At 46.0% G+C, this 20,687-nt stretch overlaps 1 protein-coding gene across 1 annotated transcript in view; it reads left to right on the forward strand.

Moving 5' to 3' along the window:
* Positions 1–20,687, forward strand: part of TRABD2A (TraB domain containing 2A) — an 87,734-nt gene that overhangs the window by 52,804 nt on the left and 14,243 nt on the right. Inside the window, exons 3-4 of the mRNA XM_086629891.1 lie at positions 1,069–1,215; positions 3,407–3,581. Of these exons, the coding sequence (XP_086486017.1) occupies positions 1,069–1,215; positions 3,407–3,581 (322 nt within the window). The remainder of the gene's footprint in view (positions 1–1,068; positions 1,216–3,406; positions 3,582–20,687) is intronic.

Raw genomic sequence — 20,687 nt, forward strand, 5'->3', positions numbered from 1 at the left:
CCCCGCGTCCTTCCTGGCTCCCTGCCTTTCTGGTGACTGCCTGCTGCAGCAGCTGGAGCAGTGAAGGAGAGTTGCAGAGGTGCTGCCTCGCCTGTTTGGCTCCAGAGGCCCCTGCCAAGTGTTGCTCCAAACTGCTCTCTTGTGCCTTTTGAGCGAAGGTCACCTCACCGGTGTGCGTTGCCCAGGGCGGGAGGCAGCTGGAGCAGCTCTCTGGGTCAGGACTTGAGGGCACTGCCCTGGGAGCCGTGCTGAGCTGGAGGTGGGGAGCAGCAGCACCTGGAGGAGACCTTTGCTGATCTCCCTTTCTGCTCAAGGGGGAGGCTCCCCAGGGGTGGGAGCTGCGGCAGCCACGCTGGTCCAGCTTGAGGCGAAGGGAACGGGAGTGTTTGCGTTCCCAGGTGGGCGCCCAGGAGGAGGGTGTGTGGACAGCAGTGGCTCCTGTGCCCGCAGAGGCAGTCAGTCCGGGGAGAGCGCTGGGCTGCTGCGGGGCCGCTGCCCTCAGGCTTCACCTGCATCCCCTGGCAGCTGCCATCCTGCCCTCACGTGCTCCGGAGAGCCAATCTTGCCTGGAATAAATGGGGGGTGTGGGGGGAGGAGACACGAAGCAGGAAATGACAGCAAATGACAGCGTTACTGTTCCTTGTGGATGAGGTGGAAAGGGCAAACAAGGAGAAGCAATGCTTAATTTAGGTATGTGGCCGAGGAACTGTGGGATAGGAGCCCATCAGGCCCAAGGGCTCTGTGGTGGTCAGGCACACTGTCCTCTAGGAGAGCAAGATGGCCCCTATTTCAGTCTTCCCCTTTGTGCCTTCTGTATTAATCATGTCATGGGCAAAATCTCCTGGAGTTAGGTGTGGCAAGTCAGTTCCCTGTAAGCAGATCCATGGGGCCCAAGGTATGAGCATCCACAGACCAGCAGGAGGTGCAGGTTGGCGACATGTGGACTGGCATGCTCGAAGTGGGAGCAGCTCCAGGGAGCCCTCAGCATGCGGCCGTATGTCTGTGACCTTCTCAAGGGGCGAGACGAGAACTCACCAGGAACTCTGTCTTTTCCTCCCCCTCCCTCAGGTGGTCTTTGCTTTGAATCAGACTCTCTTGCAGCAGGAGAGCCTCCGAGCAGGCAGTTTCCAGATCCCCTATACGACAGAAGACCTTATCAAGCATTACAACTGTGGGGACCTCAGCTCCATCATCTTCAACCATGACACTTCTCAAGTGAGTCTTGCCACTGCAGCCCTTGTACTACGCACATGTCCCCGTAGCGCTAACCCCTGTCTCGCTCGCGCTCATCTCCTTGGGCAGGCGATGTGCAGGCGAGGGCCAAGGGCATGTCACTGGCTCCCTGGTGCATCCACTGTCCTGCGCCTCCGGGAGTCTCTACCACCTCACCCCTGTCTTGCTGCCCGCCAGCAGTGAAGGTGCACCTGGCTTTCCCTTTTGGACAAGTGCCGTGTGTGCTTTAACGTCAAAGCTCTATGAGTTAATCCTCTGTTTTCTTAAGGATTCTGTGGAATGACGCTAGCTTAGGTATGAGTGAGCTTAGCGCCAACAGAGAGCAGCAGCCACTCTTTTGTGCAAATAGCGACAGAGGAACGCACTTGTCACTTGGGCACTTGTGTGAGGCTGGGCAAGTTGCAAGCTTTTTAATGTCCCCTATCAGTATGACCGTGTACTGTGGGCAAGGCCCAAAGGAGAGAAATGGAGTGAAACAAAGAAGAGATAGATTTGGCTGAACCTTAAGGAAAAGGAAACCTTCTGAGGCCTCACAGACTTGGTTTATGGAGTCGGTTTCCTAAGCAGCACGGTGGAATGCAATGCTCTGATCTTTAAACCACAAGAAAATGCCCAGCAGGGACCAATCTGGCCTGTTTGCGCTGTTAGATTAGCTACCCTCAGACTGAGGCGTCAGGCCTCTCTATTCTTGTTTGTGAGATGCTGCCTGGCAATCCGCGCACATCAATGAAAACATACGCTCTGGCCTCACAGTGCTGAACAAGTGGGTGTTGGTACCTGGGCTTTCCCTGCCGAATAACCATTTTTCTGTGGCCTTTTGATATGTACAGTGGCAGTGCTGCAGAGCTGGAAGTACCATCGTACTAACCCTTGCTTCTCCAGCACTGAGCTTTGCGTGCGTGTTTTTTACCTTCCTGTCCAACACACCGTTCAGCCTGCAGGTGCAGGCAACCTGGTCGTTAACACTGCTTAGCTCTTACACAATGCACTTCATTCATCGATTTCAAAGGGCTTCTCAAAGGAGGCCAGCACTGTAAGAGCATGCAGGTGCTGCATCAGTCTTCTACTGAGTTGTTGCAGACTGCAGACAGCTGGTGTTGCTTTGAGGTTCCTGGAAAGAACAGCTCTTGCTGAGACGTATGTATCTCCAAGGGAGGAACTGCCCTTTACTTTACATGAGAGGCTCCACTGCAGGGCACTCTCCCTCATAGCAGAGCTGAGTAGTAGTAGTCTGCAACACTATCATCTTCTGTTTTTAAGCGGAACTTCTTTGTAAATTGCATTTGACCCAATGCTTGCCCAGTAAATGACCCACTGAGGGCTAAGAATCCTTTAGGAACCGTCAGTAATAGTCTGTGAGTGGCTCTAGAGCCTCTTCAGCTGCTGCAGCCTTGCAAGGGAAAGGACCTGGCGTAGTGACACTGCTCCCCAGAACCCACTGTTTGCAGGCCCTTTCCTTAGCGCAGTCCCTGTAGCTGCAATGCCCAAAGCTACTTGTCAAGAAGCCAGCATGGCTGCAACTCCAGACCCACATTTCTCTTCAGTAGCAAGAGGTCAGGGTAGTGTGCAGTCACAGCTGTCCTGGGAGCCCCAGGGGAGGAAGCCAGTATTTTAAAAGATACCTTGAGGACAGGGGAACTGGAGGTGGTAATTCTTTCCTGACAAAATCTGTCCCTCTTTCTTTTGGAAAGTTTGAGGATGTTTTTGTTAACAAGTTCAAATTGCACAGTTATTCTTTGACAGCCTGAGGGCTCTGATACCAGTCGAACTCTCTTAGAAGAGTGTAATTATCATTATAGTTATGTCATACCTATGGCAATTTAAGGAAGAGGTATGTAGCTAAAGATAGCTGGGGGCAAATACTTACTTTCTTCAGCCAACCAGTCAGGATTTGGGATCTACAGTGTAACAAACTGAGAATATTTGTTGACTTTGCATTAAAAAAAATTCAGCTGGCTGGCTTATGAAATATGTTGAGAAAAATGAAGCACTATGCATTATCAGAAGTTTGCTGTGTCATTTTTTAGCTTTCTTTGGGTTTTTATCCTGCTGGATGTGCCTTGAGGGACAAAGCGATTGCCACATTCAGTGACGGAGAAAAATGCCTATGCATGATGGCTGCCTGTGAAATAAATGTTCCTTTCATGAAGACTTTATTTTTTTTCTACCTTAGGTTCCAAATTTCATTAATGCTACACTGCCAGCCCATGAACGCATTACTGCCCAAGAGATAGACAGCTACTTCCGTCAGGAGCTCATCTACAAGCGAAATGAGCGAATGGGCAGGAGGGTGAAGGACCTACTGGAAAAGTACCCAGACAAGAGCTTCTTCTTTGCATTTGGAGCTGGTATGTGATTGAGGTGCCCTGCAACCTGAACACATTCTTTCCACAACTTTTTTATAGATACTTGTCTCAGTTTAAAGAAGGGTCAGTACTTTTACTATGGTGGACACAGAACACAGATTTGCCTTGTGATGGTACTACCCTAGTAGGAGAACTTTTTCAGTGTAGGAGATTGTAACTAATAAATACTGCAATCAAGGCATATACTGTGAGCCCTTTCAATACTGAAGAAAGGCTTGTTATATGTATAGCCAAAGATATTGAAACAGCTACAGTGCATACACAAAAGGAACAGCTCTTAGACATACATGTTTATGGTCTGGCTGACCAAGGCAGAAGGGTAGGAGAAATAGCGAGCTGAGATGAAAGTTTGCAAGTCAGAGGTTGTGCCAGTGCTTGAATAAACCTTTCAAGAATGTATCCAAAAGAATAATATGCGGAATTGTGTGAATCTAAGGGACTCAATAAATGCAAGGAGAGAGGTAAGGCATGCTTTCACCTTTCTCTTCCTGCTGCAGCTCCTTATCTCTTTCTCTGCACTTCCACAACTACAAGGAAATTGTGTCTGCCACTATTTTGGATCAGAGCATTGGGCACAGTTGGGGAAAACCTCCATTTTCTGCCTCTTAGCAGCCAGCAGGAATCTGTAGGCACATCCAGCAGCACATCCAACTTAGCGCAGTTAACACCCACACTTTAGACTAAGGCAGGGTGGAGGGTGTAAACAGAATTGATTTGCCGTGACTCCCGTCTTTTGTTCTAGCTCCAGGGAAGGGAAGAAGTGAGGATCAGATCAGTGTTTTAAAAGACAGGTGCTAATTCCCAGAAAAGTATCACATCCCCTCCACCATGAACCATATGGGCCTTGGGAAGGGGGGAGAACTGAAACTGGTGTCAAGATCCCTGTGATGTTTTCTGGTCTCAGTGGCTGCTGCTTTAGTGAGAATGAAAGATCTAGACAAGTCAAGGAAAATATTTACTTAAACACTCTAAAAGCATTGGTATTCAATGTCTGTGAGAATCTCTCCTCACTTGCAGCAGGGAGTTGTGTTTACAAGCTGAAGATATCGAGTCCTGTGTATGAGGGCACGGAGGTAAGGAAAGGTGGCTGATGTCAGTTCAGGCGTGCACGGAGATTGTAATGTGCTATCTTCCTGCAGTATCACTGCTGTGTGCAGCTCCCTGTCATGAAAGACAGTGAAGCAAGAGAAGGATGTGTAGATTTTCATCATGCCTGTCTGTAAGCTAAGACCAGGGCTTTACTGTGCTCCCCTGCTGATGTTCTGACTGCACTTGTCCCTGCTGGACTGATGTTCCTGAGCAGTGCGTATGTCAGCCCTGAGTGCCAGTTGCATCAGTTGCAGGTAGCTAGTGTGCTGTCAGGAGGCTAGTCACAGATGTTGGGGCTCCAGTAACTGGGTCACAATGGAGTGATGAGCAGCCCAATGCAAATGGACAGATGTGGATGCAAGTGTCACTCTGAGTCTGTCCTGTCCCAGAAGCAGGATCCTTTAAGAGAAGAGAGCCTCTTCCCCTCTTTGCAGCCAAACCTTGCATCTCAGCAGCTGCACTGGACGAATCATATGTCTTCGAGATGCTTTTATGTAAATTGTCTCTCCTCCCATCAATTTCCTTCTCTTCCCACTCTTTTGCACCAGACTGTCTTTGATGTCATTATTGTGCATAGCTCTGTCCCAAAGCCCAGAAGCACTGCAGGGGCAGGACAGATCCCTGTCCTTCCCAATCTCTCTTGTTCTCAACTTTCTTGACAGTTCTAAAACCCTTCCCAGGCTTTCTGGATTCTTGCTTTCCTCCTTCCTCTTATTTTCCTTTTCCCAGTTGCCCCCTTGTTTGTCCCGATTGCCTCTTCCAGTAGAGCAGAGTTAAGGTTCACCCAACACTGCTATGCTGCTGCACTGCCTGGAGCGTTGTGTGAACACACTTGATCTGTGGCTTATGTGCCCATGGCTTGATCTTCAAGCACCAGGCATGCTCTTCTCATACTTTTCCATTACACTTTTGATTCCAGACAGGTTCCCTGTCTCCTCTAGGGACTCTAGATCGATTCAAAATAGTCTCTAATTACACTTTGGCTTTGATACCAGCCCGGCCTCTGTTGTCATTTGCTCTTCCAAATAGCTCTGCTCAAAGGACAGTGTCGGCCTCCCACTTTTAGCAGCACAGTTCCTCATTATCCCCTTGTTTGACTGCATGGGGGTTTCTTTTTTAAAAAAAATAAAATTGTTTCATATTAATTGTCTAAATGAGAAGTAACATCACAGGATATAATGCAGAAAACAGATCAGTTTCTACACAGTTCTAAAGTTTTATGAGTGCACATTACAAATATAAGTGCAGGCTTTTATTGTTTTCCAGCAAGCTAATTTAGCCTTTTGCTGATCCAGATTGCTGTATGTGACAGATAATTATGTGAAAGATAATTATGTGAAAGATTTATTTTTATGCCAGCAAGCAGTGAAGATGAACAAATGTCTTGTGTTCAGTTTTGAGCATTGCTCCAGTATTGTACTGTTGTTAATTACTGGAAAATGGTTCCAGGAAAGTGCTCACACAAGGCAGGTTAGAATGAGCTGTAGAAGAAGAGGAGAAAAAGAAAGGCTACAGGAATGGTACTAAATGATCACTGCATTGTGGTTTTCCGTCTTCTGGCCACCAGTGGAAAAAGTATGTCTCGGCAGTGGCTGATAAACTGCAGGATAAGGTTGTGTAAAGACCTCCAGGTTAGAAGGGGGAAAAGACTTTTAGTTGTTTCTTTCCAGATTTTTTCACCCTGTGTTTTTATTTTTAAAAGGGCTAGGCTTTTTGTAAGGAAAGTTCAATTTTTTCCATTAATGAAACACCATTGAAAAAACACTTTTTTTCATCAATTATATCAAAACAAGGTCATGGTTTGTGGGTGACTGTGGTGTTACAAATACCCGCTCTTGTTATTTAAACTACTCTTTGTGTTTTGATTTTAAATGGAGGAAAATCAGAAAAAATCCATGATTTATTTTATATTCCAAGTGGATTGATGCAGTTTAGAGATGTGTAATACATTGTGCAAAAAAAGCTCCTATCTCTGTCTAGCTATTAATACAGCTGCGTATCTATAGATGTTTATTTCTTACATGGAATTACATGTGGTAATTTGGACTGTAATAGATTTGATCATTAGATACAGCATATTTTATGCTTTTACTACATTTTAACAGATCAGACAAACTCCCCTTCTATGCTCTTGAAAATGTTTCACAGTCAGAGCTCATTTCTGGAACTATTTTTATTTGGAAGTAATTGAAGCTTGCACAAAAGCGGAGAGCTAAAAAGTAACAGCTTTTGCTGAAGCTATCCAAAAAGCTTTGCTTCTGGCCAAAGTGCAAACATGGAAAGCTTCAAGCCAAAATAAGTCTGTTTGAGGGAATTAGAGGAAATAATGGGAAGAGAGAGATGGTAATGCCAGTGGCATTCCACTAGGTTCCGTAAGGATTTTATCTTAATTATGGGCAGGCTTGTTTGTATGGTGGCACTAGAGTTACAAGCCAGATCTACTTGTTGCCAGTGGAAGAACTTGTGAAGCAAAGCCAGCTATAATCTTTCACAAGCAGTCTTCTTTCTATATGCTTTTTTAATTTCTTTGAAGTGCAAGTGGAGCCTTCAGGATCTGAACGCTGAGCCAAAGTAAACGATGGCGCATGTGATTCCATAGACAGCCAGCTAGATAACACTGTATGTTTCTGGTTTGTCAGAGTTGCACATCGATGTAGAGGGGGCTGCATTGTCCTACTGTGCTGTGGAGAGTTTTACCACTTGTACAGGTCTGCCTGCTGGCTAAACTTCACAGAATCGCAGGATAGTTGAGGCTGAGAGATGCCTCTGGAGATCATCTGGTCCACCCCCTTGCTCAGAACAGGATCACACAGAGCAGTTTTCCTAAGACTGAGTCTGATCAGATTCTGAGTATCTGTAAAGATGAAGACTCCAGAGCCATTCTAGGCCACTTATTCTAGTGTTTAACCACTCTCATGGTAGAGAAGCTTTTTCTTATGTTTAAGTGGGATTTCCTGTATATCAATTTGTGTTCATTGCCTTTTGTCCTTTCATGGGGCACTACGGAGACAAATTCTGCTTCATCTATTTTACAACCTCCTATCAGGTATGTATATATTGACTATACCTCCCCCAAACCTTCTTTTCTTTGGGCTGAACAGTCTCAGCTCTCTCAGCCTCTCCTTGTATGACAGATGCTGTAATTGTTCATCATCTTTGTGGCCCTTTGCTGGACTTTCTCCGGTATGTCCACATCTCTTTTGAACTGGGGAGCTCAGAGCTAGACACTGGGCCCAGATGTATGTCATCAGGGCTAAGGAGTGGGGAAGAATCACCTCCCTCAGTCTGCTGGCAATGCACCTCCTAATGCAGCCCAGGAGGCCATTAGCCTTGTTTGCCACAAGGGCGTGTTGCAGACTCAAGGTCAACTTGATAACCGCAAGGACACCACATCCTTTTCTGTTGTTGGGCCAGCACCCAGCACTGGTAGGCCAGTTGGTGCCCAGCCTATCCTGGTGCCTGCAGCTATTCCTGCCCAGGTGCAGGACTTGGTTTGCTGAACATTGTGAGCCAAGGTTTTCTCATCGTAAATCCATGCTGACCACTCCCCATCATCTGCTTATCCCTAACACGTTTGGAAATGGTTTGCAGGATAATTTGCTCCATCATCTTCCCCAGGAATAGAGGTGTGGCTGACCAGTTTGTAGTTCCTCAGATTCTCCTTGTTGCCATTCTTGAAGATTCGAGTGATACTAGCTTTCTTCCAGTCCCCAGTTGCCACAACCTTTTAAAGACAATTGAGAGTGGCCTCACAGTGACAGTAGCAAGCTCCCGTAGTTCCTTTTGGTGTATCCTAATAGAACTTGTACACATTTGGTCTGTTTGAATGTTCCTCAACCTGATCCTTCTCCACCTAGGGTGAACCTTCTTTGCCTTGGACTTTCCCTCTAGTCACAGGCACCTGAGATTCCTGAAGGCTGGTTTTACCAGTAAAGAAAACAACAATGGCACCAAGTGCCTTGTTCTTTTCCATATCCTTTGTCATCAGGTCTCCTGTCCCTTTCAGCACAGGGATGACATTTATCTAATCTACATTTTACTGCTGAGGTATGAGAAGAAGCATTCCATGTTTCCCTTGATTTTTCTCACCAGATTCAACTTCAGATGGGCTTTCCTTCTGCATGGTCACTTTTGTTCCAGGATAAGCGTGGCTTGTTTGCTTTATCTTACTTATGGTTTCTGATGAGGGAGCTAAAGAATAAGAGAGGAAAAAAAAAGAGTGGGAGTTTATTTTTTGCAGGAGGAAGCATACTTAGTGGCATGAGATCCTGACTTCATTATGACATGCAGAGCCTCAGGTGAAGCCAGAGTTTCTAGGAGCCAAGTTTAAATTCCCTCCAGTCTCTCCTGCCTCTTTGAACAGCTGTGAAACTCCAAAAGTGCCAGCTCATGAATAAGTAGTACAGAGGGATCTAAGATGCCTTATATCCCTGTGGATGTAATGACTGACTTTGCTGAGAGATGCGGGCTGATGTGACAACTTCCAAAGTTGGTCCTCTTAATCTTGTAAACACGCAAATTCCTTTTTCTCTCAGAGCTGTTTTTTCTTTGCTATTCCTGAAAAAAAAGCATCATTCCGAGGCTTTAAAGCATAGTGGATGTTGGCAAGCCACCATTAATGCTAAGACAAGAAGGATGATGGTGAAAACTTCTTCAGCTATCATTTCTTCTAATTACTGAAGGAAATAATGAATGTGTTTATTTAGCATTACCCAGACTGTATGGATTTAAACCACCAGGGACTGTTTTTTTCCCCAGTCTTTACGCCCTGGCCCCCTTCAAGACCTCCCAGAAAGAAGAATTGTTATGAGCAGACTGATGAACCAATATCTGAATTAACGATCCAGCGAAGAGCTCCACAGCTTAGTTGTCTTCCTCACAGCAGCTGAGTCAACTGGTACTCTCTAAACTAAACTTAACTCTCAAGTGGTTGACCTGTGATCCAACAACACACAGAAGAAGGATTTGGACATCATTGTAGAAGCGTAATTGACCTTGTCTGAGCTGAAGATGAGTTTGTAACTGTCGTGGGTTATGTTGAACCGCCCCACACACAGCCGGTCACTCCCCCTCCCCCACCCCCAGGAATGAGGGAGAGAATTAAAGGATAAACGTGAAACCCGTGGGTTGAGATAAGAGTGATTTAATACAGATGATTTAATACAATGTAGGTGCTCACCACCCCTCGTATGCGAAGCCCGTCTCGTCCCGAAAACTGCAAATCCCGGACGAACGCGAGGCCCCGAAATAGAGAGGGGCAGAGAGGGAGAGAAAGAGAGAGAGAGAGAAAGAAAAAAAAAAAAACAGCAGAGCAGCAGCGCAGCAAGCGCAAAAGAGCAAAAGTGCAAAAAGAGCAAAAGCGCAAAAGCCCTTCTTCCTGGCTGACCCTCGCTTTTATACTGGGCATGACGCTGCATGATATGGAATACTAATTGGCCAGTTTGGCCCTCAGTCTTAAGTTCCACACAAATGACAAGGGGAATCGTGTCCCCCTTGTCCCAGCTATGCTCCCCCCTTATCCTGCCGTGTTTCTGTACTCCGCACACTGAAAAGTCCTTGGAGTTTCACTTCCAACCACAAACATCAGCTTGCTATCAACATTCTTCTCAGAGTGAGCCTCTGAGTGAAACCAAAACAGGGAGCTCTTCTGGCTGTTAAAAAAAAAAACCTCTGTCCCAGCTAAAACTGGGACAGTATCCACCCCTTATTCCATACCATGCATGTCATGCTCAAACCTTACATATATACTATTCCCTTAGCCATGGGTCATCCCTCCAAAATGTGTCTTCATCTGTTACAGCAGTCTCTCAGGGCAGGAAAGACGACGTGGAATTCGCTCAGTCGGTAGAACGGATGACATGTAGTCTTTGTTGCGTGTGGCGCCTGGAGCTCGTAGTTGGTGTATCCGGCCGCTGTCTGCAGGTTGAAGATGTTGATCTTGAAGAAGTTGCTGGTTGTTTGGAATCAGTTCTGATTCTGACGAAGTTCATTCTTCATTAACCTGGATGATTCTTAATATAATGACATTAGTACAATGTGACAACCATAGTGATGATGGTATGCAGGGACAGGGTTATTCAGCAATTAATATCACACAATTCAATTCATTTTATCATCTATTTTCACCCAACATCAAATCCCCTTGAGGTACACATCGGACTTCCCCGTCCTTCTGCATCACCCACCAAGTACACCCAGGTCCCTGAGCAAAAGCAATCCCACGAATGGGTTTACCTTTACCCGAGGCAGGAATAACCCAAACTGTCTTCCCGAGTATATTCCTCATGTGCACTACAGGGACTTTGTCTCCTTCTACAGTACGTAGAAGTTCTGATTGCGCAGGACCAGCTCGATTGGCAGATCCTCTAGTGTTAACTAACCAGGTGGCTTTTGCTAAATGCGTATCCCAATGTTTGAAGGTTCCACCACCCATTGCTTTCAGTGTGGTTTTTAGCAATCCATTATATCGTTCAATCTTTCCAGAAGCTGGTGCATGATAAGGGATGTGATATACCCACTCGATGCCATGCTCTTTGGCCCAGGTGTCTATAAGATTGTTACGGAAATGAGTCCCGTTGTCCGACTCAATTCTTTCTGGGGTGCCATGCCGCCACAAGACTTGCTTTTCAAGGCCCAAGATCGTGTTCCGGGCGGTGGCATGGGGCACAGCATAGGTTTCCAGCCATCCAGTGGTCGCTTCCACCATTGTAAGCACATAACGCTTGCCACTGCGAGTTTGTGGAAGTGTGACATAGTCAATTTGCCAAGCCTCTCCATATTGATATTTCGACCAACGCCCTCCATACCAAAGAGGTTTCAACCGCTTGGCTTGCTTGATTGCAGCACACGTTTCACATTCATGGATCACCTCTGCAATGGTGTCCATAGTTAGGTCCACCCCTCGATCACGAGCCCATTTGTATGTGGCGTCCCTTCCTTGATGGCCTGAGGCATCATGGGCCCAACGAGCTAGAAATTTTTCACCTTTATGTTGCCAGTCCAGATCCACCTGAGCCACTTTAATCTTGGCGGCCTGATCCACCTGTTGATTGTTTTCATGTTCTTCTGTGGCCCGACTCTTGGGTACATGGGCATCTACATGTCGTACTTTCACAATCAGCTTCTCTACTCGAGCAGCAATGTCTTTCCACAACGGGGCAGCCCAGATGGGTTTACCTCTGCGTTGCCAGCTGCTCTGCTTCCATTGCCGTAGCCATCCCCACAGGGCATTTGCTACCATCCAAGAGTCGGTATAGAGATAGAGCATTGGCCACTTTTCTCGTTCAGCGATGTCTAAAGCCAGTTGGATGGCTTTCACCTCTGCGAACTGGCTTGATTCACCTTCTCCTTCGGTAGCTTCTGCGACCTGTCGGGTAGGACTCCATACAGCAGCTTTCCATTTTCGATGTTTTCCTACAAGGCGACAGGACCCGTCGGTAAACAGAGCGTACTTCTTCTCATTGTCTGATAGTTCATTATAAGGTGGAGCCTCCTCAGCACGTGTCACCTCCTCCTCCTCTGGTGACATTCCAAAGTCTTTACCTTCAGCCCAGTTAGTGATTACTTCCAAAATTCCTGGGCGATTGAGGTTTCCTATCCGAGCTCTTTGTGTGATCAGCGCGATCCACTTGCTCCATGTGGCATCAGTTGCGTGGTGTGTAGACGGGACGCTCCCTTTGAACATCCAGCCGAGCACTGGCAATCGGGGTGCCAGGAGCAACTGTGCTTCCGTACCAATCACTTCAGAAGCAGCTCGGACTCCTTCATATGCTGCCAATATCTCTTTTTCCGTTGGAGTATAGTTGGTTTCGGATCCTTTGTATCCTCGACTCCAAAACCCAAGAGGTCGACCTCGCGTCTCCCCTGGTGCTTTTTGCCAGAGACTCCAGGTGGGACCATTCTCCCCGGCTGCGGTGTAGAGCACGTTTTTGACATCTTGTCCTGTCCGGACTGGTCCCAGGGCTACCGCATGGACTATTTCTTGTTTAATTTGTTCAAAGGCTTGTTTTTGCTCTGGGCCCCATTCAAAATTATTCCTCTTTCGGGTTATTTGGTAGAGGGGTTTTACAATCTGGCTGTAGTCAGGAATATGCATTCGCCAGAAACCCACAATGCCTAAGAAAGCTTGTGCTTCCTTTTTGTTGGTTGGTGGGGACATAGCTGTTATTTTATTAATCACGTCCATCGGAATCTGACGACGCCCATCTTGCCATTTTATTCCCAAAAACTGAATCTCCTGGGCAGGTCCCTTGACTTTACTCTGTTTTATGGCAAAGCCTGCTTTCAGAAGGATTTGGATTATCTTTTCACCTTTCTCAAAAACTTCTTCTGCTGTGTTGCCCCATACAATGATGTCATCAATGTATTGCAGATGTTCTGGGGCATCACCCTGTTCCAGTGTGGTCTGGATCAGTCCATGGCAAATAGTGGGGCTGTGTTTCCACCCCTGGGGCAGTCGATTCCAGGTATACTGGATGCCCCTCCAAGTGAAAGCAAACTGTGGCCTGCATTCCGGTGCCAAAGGAATTGAGAAAAACGCATTAGCGATATCAATTGTAGCGTACCACCTGGCTGCCTTTGACTCCAGTTCATACTGAAGTTCCAGCATATCTGGCACGGCAGCACTCAATGGTGGTGTAACTTCATTCAAGCCACGATAGTCTACCGTCAGCCTCCACTCGCCATTGGACTTACGCACAGGCCATATAGGGCTGTTAAAAGGGGAGCGGGTCTTTGTGATGACTCCTTGACTCTCCAGTTGACGAATCAACTTATGGATAGGAATTAGAGAGTCTCGGTTGGTACGATATTGCCGTCGGTGCACTGTTGTATTAGCAATTGGCACCTGCTGTTCTTCGACCCTCAGTAACCCCACAGCAGAAGGGTCCGTTGAGAGACCAGGCAAAGTAGACAGCTGCCTGCCTTCTTCTGTCTCTACTGCAGCTATGCCAAAAGCCCACCGATACCCTTTTGGGTCTTTGAAATACCCTCTCTTAAGATAATCTATGCCAAGGATGCACGGGGCTTCTGGGCCAGTTACAATAGGGTGTTTTTGCCACTGCTGTCCAGTTAGGCTCACTTCAGCCTCTAACACAGTCAGTTGTTGAGACCCCCCTGTCACTCCAGAAATAGAGATGGATTCTGCCCCTCTGAAGTTCGATGGTATCAAAGTGCATTGGGCACCAGTATCCACTAAAGCCTTATACTTTCTAGGGTATGATGTGCCAGGCCACCGAATCCACACAGTCCAGTACACTCGATTATCCCTCTCCTCCACCTGGCTGGAGGCAGGGCCCCTCTAATGCCTGTTATCATATTCATCAGAGGAATCAGCAGGATTGGAGTCAGGATGGCTAGGAGGATCAGCCCTCCCATTTTGACTAGTGGACTGCTCACTGTAGACTGGGGCAACAGCTGTCCTGGAGGAATTGGAGAAAGTTCTATTCCTGTTGGTTCTTCCTCCCAACTGGCGTACCCTGGCCTCTAAAGCGGAGGTGGGTTTTCCATCCCACCTTCTCATGTCTTCTCCATGATCACGGAGGTAGAACCATAGCTCACCCCGTGATCTGTACCGTCTCTCTTGTCTCTCTCGAGGAGGGTAACGCCTGGTTCTGACAGCTGAAATTCTAGAACGTTCGGGTGGTGGGAAATCTACTTTTTCTCTTAATTCTCGGACCTCTTCAGACAGCTTTTCCACAGCCGCAACACAGGTTCGTATAGAAGTGTCATCATCATATCGTCGGAGGTAGGTGACCAGATTACCTACGGATAGTGGTGCTTCATCGTCCCCGAAGTCCATTATTGCCAATGAGGTGGAATATGCGGCTGGCGCACTCCGTATAATCTTCTGCCACATTGGTCGTGTGCACCGGACGTCATCTGGATCTTCGAGTCTTGGTCCGCTTCTCGAGTCAAGATAAATCAACTCTCGCACAGCCAGTTCTCTCAGATACTGAATAGCTTTTTCTATGTTGGTCCACCTGCTTACATTACATGGCACCTCGTCCTTGTAGGGGTACCTTTCCTTTATGGCTGCCAGGAGTCGTCTCCAGAGGCTGCGGACTTGTGTCTGCCTTCCAATTGCTTTATCAATGCCTCCATCCATGGCAAGGGCTCCCAGCTGCCTAGCTTCACTACCATCTAACTCCAGACTATTGGCTCCCATGTCCCAGCATCTGAGCAACCAAGAGACAATGGGCTCACCTTTAAGGCGGCCATAATCTTTTCGAATATCTCGCAGCTCGCTCATTTTTAGAGACCTGGTGGTTATCCTCTCATCTATGATGTCACTCCTCCTCCATTGAGATTTCCTCTGGGGCGAAACAGAACGCTCCCGCTTCATTTCTCGTGATGGCCCTGGTCGCTCTTCATCATCATCATCATCCTCTCCTCTGCGTTCTGACTTTCGCAGACATTTCCTTGGTTTCTCTTCCTCCAATCGTTGTGATGGCCCCGGTTGTTCTTCTTTGTCTGGTTGCTTTGATGGTCCTGGTTGCTCTTCCTCATTTGGTTGTTGTGATGGCCCTGATTCCTCTTCTTCGTCGTCTAACTTTTGTATACATTTTCTTTTCCTTACGGGGGCAACTGATAACGTTGTAGTCTGAGTAGCTATAGTGCTTGTCATGGGAGTTGAGATGGCAAGCACAATAACCCGAGAAATAAATTGATATACACCCCTAAATGGCCGATTGATTTTGAATATATAGATAATTAAACATATATTCAGGAGACCTTGCAGGACAATCAAACCGGTTAAATTATTCCAATGATGTTCGGCATTATCAAAATCAACGTAAGCTTTTGTGAATGAAAAGTCACCGGTATAATTGGCGATGATATCCGCCAGGTGACGCTCAAAATTAATAAACGAGTTCCACATCACCATCCCCCTCTGCACCGCCGAATACAAAGACTGAGCCGGACCCAGCACCGATGATCTTATCAGAGTTACACCGTACAGTATAGCAAAACCCTTAATTACCGATAACATACTTTTCATGCCGGTCCAACACCCAGAGCCAGAAAACCGCATAAACATTCCGCCTAACATCATATAGGGTAGATAAGACAATAAATTATGAATGTCCGGTAACATGTACGCAAGCATAACAAACAGCATTCCGGCCAGCCACATCGTTATCTCAACCCCTTCGGGCCCCACGTTGGGCGCCAATTAGAACTGTCGTGGGTTATGTTGAACCGCCCCACACACAGCCGGTCACTCCCCCTCCCCCACCCCCAGGAATGAGGGAGAGAATTAAAGGATAAACGTGAAACCCGTGGGTTGAGATAAGAGTGATTTAATACAGATGATTTAATACAATGTAGGTGCTCACCACCCCTCGTATGCGAAGCCCGTCTCGTCCCGAAAACTGCAAATCCCGGACGAACGCGAGGCCCCGAAATAGAGAGGGGCAGAGAGGGAGAGAAAGAGAGAGAGAGAGAAAGAAAAAAAAAAAAACAGCAGAGCAGCAGCGCAGCAAGCGCAAAAGAGCAAAAGTGCAAAAAGAGCAAAAGCGCAAAAGCCCTTCTTCCTGGCTGACCCTCGCTTTTATACTGGGCATGACGCTGCATGATATGGAATACTAATTGGCCAGTTTGGCCCTCAGTCTTAAGTTCCACACAAATGACAAGGGGAATCGTGTCCCCCTTGTCCCAGCTATGCTCCCCCCTTATCCTGCCGTGTTTCTGTACTCCGCACACTGAAAAGTCCTTGGAGTTTCACTTCCAACCACAAACATCAGCTTGCTATCAACATTCTTCTCAGAGTGAGCCTCTGAGTGAAACCAAAACAGGGAGCTCTTCTGGCTGTTAAAAAAAAAAACCTCTGTCCCAGCTAAAACTGGGACAGTAACCTATCGTCTTAGCCACCTGGACAAGGAAAAGAGAGAACATGCTACCACCTGTGATTACCCCAAATGGCTTCCTTCAACTTCTCTAGGTTTTCAGGCAGTCCTTGGGATGTGGGGGACTGGGCAGTTATGTATCAGCCTTAGGTGCCAAGTGCATTGAATCCACAGGCATGTCTGATGCCTTTTCCCTTGCCCCATATGCCATAAAAAAAAAAAAAAAAAAAAGCGCAACAGATTTCCAGGGGAAACTGGAATTGTGCTGAGTTTTCTCCTGATTGGTGTGTTAAGTGGTGGTGTTTCCATGTAGAGCTATTTGCTGTTACTTCTTGAAATTTGCTGTTCTATGTGGCATTTTTGGATGGGAAATTATGCAAGAGGATCAAGATTTACTGTCTCTGGAAAAGAAAAGATTGCAGAAAGGACCTGTTACCAGTGTCTGTAAAAATAATCAACAGTGCTAAGCCTAGGATGTCTCTATCTGTCTTGTGTAGGTGTTTATACCTGTAAAATAAAACCAAACAAAATCCTACCATGGGAATATGAAAGTTGTCCAAGTAAATGGGATATTGATTTGCTCTTAAAATTCAGTGGGAATTCAGAACCCGGCGTGGAAACTTTGAACCTGCCATCAGCACATTTGGGACTGGAGATGTGGATGTGCACAGGGAATGTAAATTTATTTATGCCTTATATAAAGTATTTGAAATGTTTAATAAGGAAGTTCCTGAAAATTCCACAAGAAGCTGAATCTTGACAGATCTTGGAAGAGGACAAGAAGGGAGGGGTGTTAGGAAGATAACATAAGTCTTGTGGGGCCACCTCACTTCTCCCTGGGCACAAAGGGCTTGCTGATTGCCTGCTAGCTGCTTCTGTCTCTGGAATGCAGCATCATTTTAGTCTCTTTTGGTGGGGGGAAAGGCTGAGTCCCTGAAGGTGTGTGCCTGTACCTCTGTAATCTGAGAATGCCAGATACAACCTAGCAGCTTGGAGACTGTTTTCCTTAGTAGCCTCTTTGAGTCTGCAGAATGCTAATGACAGGGTTTATTAGAACAACAACCCCCGAAGGGTATAGATAATGTTGTGTGGAGGCAGGACCCACCTCCAAAGCCTCAGGGTTCACATGAAGGGCACTCCTCCTGACATCTCTGACATATGAAATGAGGAAAGCTTTGCGTTTCTGCGTTCGAGGCAGAAACCTCTGTTCCAGTGTATTAGTGCAACTGTCAAAATCAGCCAGGTCAAACAACTATGTGCTGTTTCTGCTCAGGTACTGACAGTCTTGTGACAATCAGCCTCTAACCAGTGCTGGGGTTTACCCATTGCTACCTTTATTGAGCAGCTACACTAGCAAAACTTTCATCTGTAACTTATGTTTTAAGCTAGTGGGATTTCAAGTCTGTAAGACCTTTTTTTTTTTTTCCTGGAAAGGAAGCAGTAGTGTGGAATGGGAGCATGTCTGGTGGCAGAGGTGGCTGTGAATACTGCAGCTCAGACAAAGCACTGGTATTTCTTTCCCTTACTGGTGACATAATGCTGGCTGCTAGCATAGTCACCTACATGAGGGTCTCCTTGCCCAATGAGCCTAGGGCTTCAACAGTGGAAAACACTTGGTAATGCCAGTGCAGACAGAGCCGCAGTGGCTAAGGCTGCCTGAACTGAAGCTGTTTCTTTTAACTCAGTTTTTACAGCATAAGCAATACGGGGTTGTAAACTTTTTCCTTATGTTAACTTTGCTATAAATTTGGGTTTATGGTGAATGAAAAACCTTTTTCTAGTTTTTGTGTAGTTACCATGAGGTTTGACTTTGCCCAAAGGTAAAAATGAGAATCCCTGGGAACAAAAATATTCAGGTCATACTTTTAAGAGACCTAGTTTTTGACAGAACCTGGTAGATAAGAGTGTCATCTTGTCTTTCACAAGAAAAATACCTTAATTTTGGCTCATGGAAATTGTCATTTCATATGGTTCTTTCTGAAATATTAAATAATTTTTCCCATGTTGTGCAAGGCCTTCATCATGAAGTATTTTGAGAAGGATTTCACGTTTACATGATTCCGTTACAAACAAACATGGAAAATGAATCCTAGTAATTCCATATAGGTGAGTTAATTAGCAAAGCACATCACTTTTAAAGAAACAGAAGGTTATTTTCTGTTTCCACTTGAGTGAATGCAGGTTTAAGGCACTTTCTTTAAGTCTCTCCATGTATAGTGAAAACATTTTCTTGGGCATAGAGAATGCCACTGTTCCGCAGTCCTGCCCACCAGATTTTCCCGTTTGGTTTAAGAGCAGTGAAGTATGGTCCACTAAGATTTCATACTAAAAAAGAGATTTGAAGGAAATAATGTTTTTTGAGAACAAACATTTGTCCTAGCCTCAGTGGAGTGAAATCTCAAGTTCAATGTTTATGGACTAATAGTTCATTAATATTTCATCTTACAGGTGATCACAGAAAGGATTACGTTTGGAAGTCTGTAGTCTCAGAAAGATTGGAGGGCATGGGAGTGTTGCTTGCAGGGGATTTGATGTACATGCATGCAGAAGTATTGTAATGCACCATCCTTATACTCCTGCACTTAAAACTGACTTACCATACTTCTAGGGCTTGCCCCCATCCACTTCAATTTTGTCATTTCCTTCTCCCAGCAGCATTAAATTTGTGAGAGTACTATACTCTTGGTCTTTTGGTTTGTGTTCTGGTACCTGCACTTTTCCCGACTTGGAATACTGTCAGAAGCAAGGTGATTTTTTTAGATGTAGTGTCATATGTTTTCTGCTTGAGAAGCCATTTTAAGTTAGGTGGCAAATCGGGAATCTCAGCTACTTTATCAATGACTCCTGTTTTCCATATGTTGTTTGGATTATCTAGTGTAACTAACTGCACAGGACTTCCTCCCTCTGATTCTGGAAGAAGTGAAGCGCAAGCTCACCTCACCTGGGTGCACAGTGCTCATGCTTAAAAGCAGTGTGTTCCTCTTGAACAGTGTGTACAGAAAGCATGCATCTAAAGGAAATGAATCTGTAATTTAGTTGATCACATTATCTGCTTTCCTTCTTTTGCTTTGGATCCTGTTAAATATTTCATCTAGCCTTTTTTCCTTCATAATTTTACTAACTGTCTGCATCCCAGCATGTACTTAAAAAGTGTAATTATGTGCATGCATGAGGCAAAGTCATGAAATTTGCCCCTGGATTTCTGAGCACCAAGTTCAGGTTTCTTCAAGGGTGCTCATCTGGGAATGTGTGCCACTGATGGTATTGTCAGCCCATATACGAAGTCCCCTGCAGTTTTGCACAGGATCTTTTGCAAACAAAGTTTGATAGTAATTTGGTTACACAAAGCTGAGGGCGCTCTCTGTGCTTCCTATGGTTGACTGCCTCCAATATGGCTTGCCAAGCTCTGCCAGTAAGAGCTCTGTGGTTAGGGTTATCTTTTTCTGCTCACTTGGTACTATATGGGAGCAGATCAAGGTCATTTTGTGATGTGTGTGAAAAATGAACTTTGCTTGTCGCTCGCAAAGCATGAGCTGTCCCTTGTCTTTGTGCCAAAAAGTTAAACTAAGTAGAGATTTGAGGATAGGGGAGAGCATCCTTCTCTTTCCACAGGTTTGCTTCTGTTTCACACATTTCAGCGCCTTTCAGGGAATAACCGACCATGTAGTGGGATGAAGAAAATTCTTCTGTAAGGGTTCTTGCCTGTGGGGACACTGTGGGTGGGGATACCACACAAGTACTTTCTGTGTCTCCATTCTTAGTCATTGTGTCCTAAGAGCTGTGTCTTCCGGGAACTCGTTTTAGCATTGTCAGTTACCTGGTGTCAATAAGGATCACTTTGTCCACCTCATGGGCTGATGAACCCTAAAGTGATCTGGACCTGTAGGAGGAGTAGGATGTCTGTTTTCCAGTTCGACTTCCATCCAATGAAATGATTTAAGATAGTACTCTGCATTCTCTAGGTCTTTGGCTGGATCTGCCATATGCTGAACTTTCAGCTCTTCACTGCGGATACCTGTGGGACTGACGTCGGCCATGCATATCCCTGCTCCCCAGGCCATCAGGAATTCTCCTTTGCTGTTGTTTGAGGGAGCACTGGCAGTTTTGAACCCTTCTCTGTGGGTTTATTGGCTCACAGACTGCTATCGGAGGA

Source organism: Tauraco erythrolophus, chromosome Z (assembly GCF_009769465.1).
Source record: "Tauraco erythrolophus isolate bTauEry1 chromosome Z, bTauEry1.pri, whole genome shotgun sequence".
NCBI lineage: Eukaryota > Metazoa > Chordata > Aves > Musophagiformes > Musophagidae > Tauraco > Tauraco erythrolophus.